At 53.8% G+C, this 742-nt stretch overlaps 1 protein-coding gene across 1 annotated transcript in view; it reads left to right on the forward strand.

The window, feature by feature from the left end:
- Positions 1–215: 215 nt before the first annotated feature.
- Positions 216–742, forward strand: part of PPTG_22079 (hypothetical protein) — a gene marked incomplete at both ends in the record, with an annotated part of 4,374 nt that continues 3,847 nt past the window's right edge. Inside the window, one exon of the mRNA XM_008901686.1 lies at positions 216–721. Coding sequence (XP_008899934.1) covers positions 216–721 — 506 coding nt within the window. The remainder of the gene's footprint in view (positions 722–742) is intronic.

A 742-nucleotide genomic window follows, 5' to 3' on the forward strand; every position in this document is an offset into this window, starting at 1 on the left:
ACGCGTTATCGCGTCGACCTGATTATGCTGTTAAGACAGCCGACGCCAATCGAATTGGCGTCGAACGTGTGCGTACTCCGTCGTCAACATTGATTGACGACGTGAAGGCCGCGTATGCGAGTGACGCAGACGCGAAAGAGTTGCTGGACTATGTCTCAGCGTCTTCCGCCGAAGGGCGTCGGAAGATGACACCACACCTTCGTGCTCGTGCACACATGTATCGTGTGCACGAAGGGCTGCTGCTTTACAGCGCAGTGGGTGACGATGCGGATCGCATCGTCGTGCTGAATGATTATGATCTGCGTATGCGGATCATGTATGAGTATCACGATGCCCCCACGACAGGGCATCCGGGCCGTGAGAAGACATACGCTCTTCTCACGAGAGACTTCTACTGGAATCACCAGTACAAGTGGGTCCGCAAGTACGTACGTGCTTGCGAGGTTTGTCAACGCGTGAAGCCTGCTGCATCATCGCAGGCTCCATTACAATCACTACCGACACCGTCGGAGTGTTGGCAGTCCATTTCTATGGACTTCATTTTCGGTCTTCCGCCCGACAACAAGCGGAGGACTGGCGTTGTATCGTTTGTAGACCAATTCAGCAAGATGGTTCATCTTGCTGCAGTACCAGCAGAGGTTGCAGCCGTGCAGACTGCACGTATGTTTGTTGACATGGTGGTCGACATTGTGTCGGACCGTGATCCACGCTTTACACCGCGGTTCTGGCAAGAAGTGTTTAC

The sequence above is a fragment of the Phytophthora parasitica genome (genome assembly GCF_000247585.1).
Source record: "Phytophthora parasitica INRA-310 unplaced genomic scaffold supercont2.11, whole genome shotgun sequence".
In the NCBI taxonomy this organism is placed as follows: domain Eukaryota; phylum Oomycota; class Peronosporomycetes; order Peronosporales; family Peronosporaceae; genus Phytophthora; species Phytophthora nicotianae.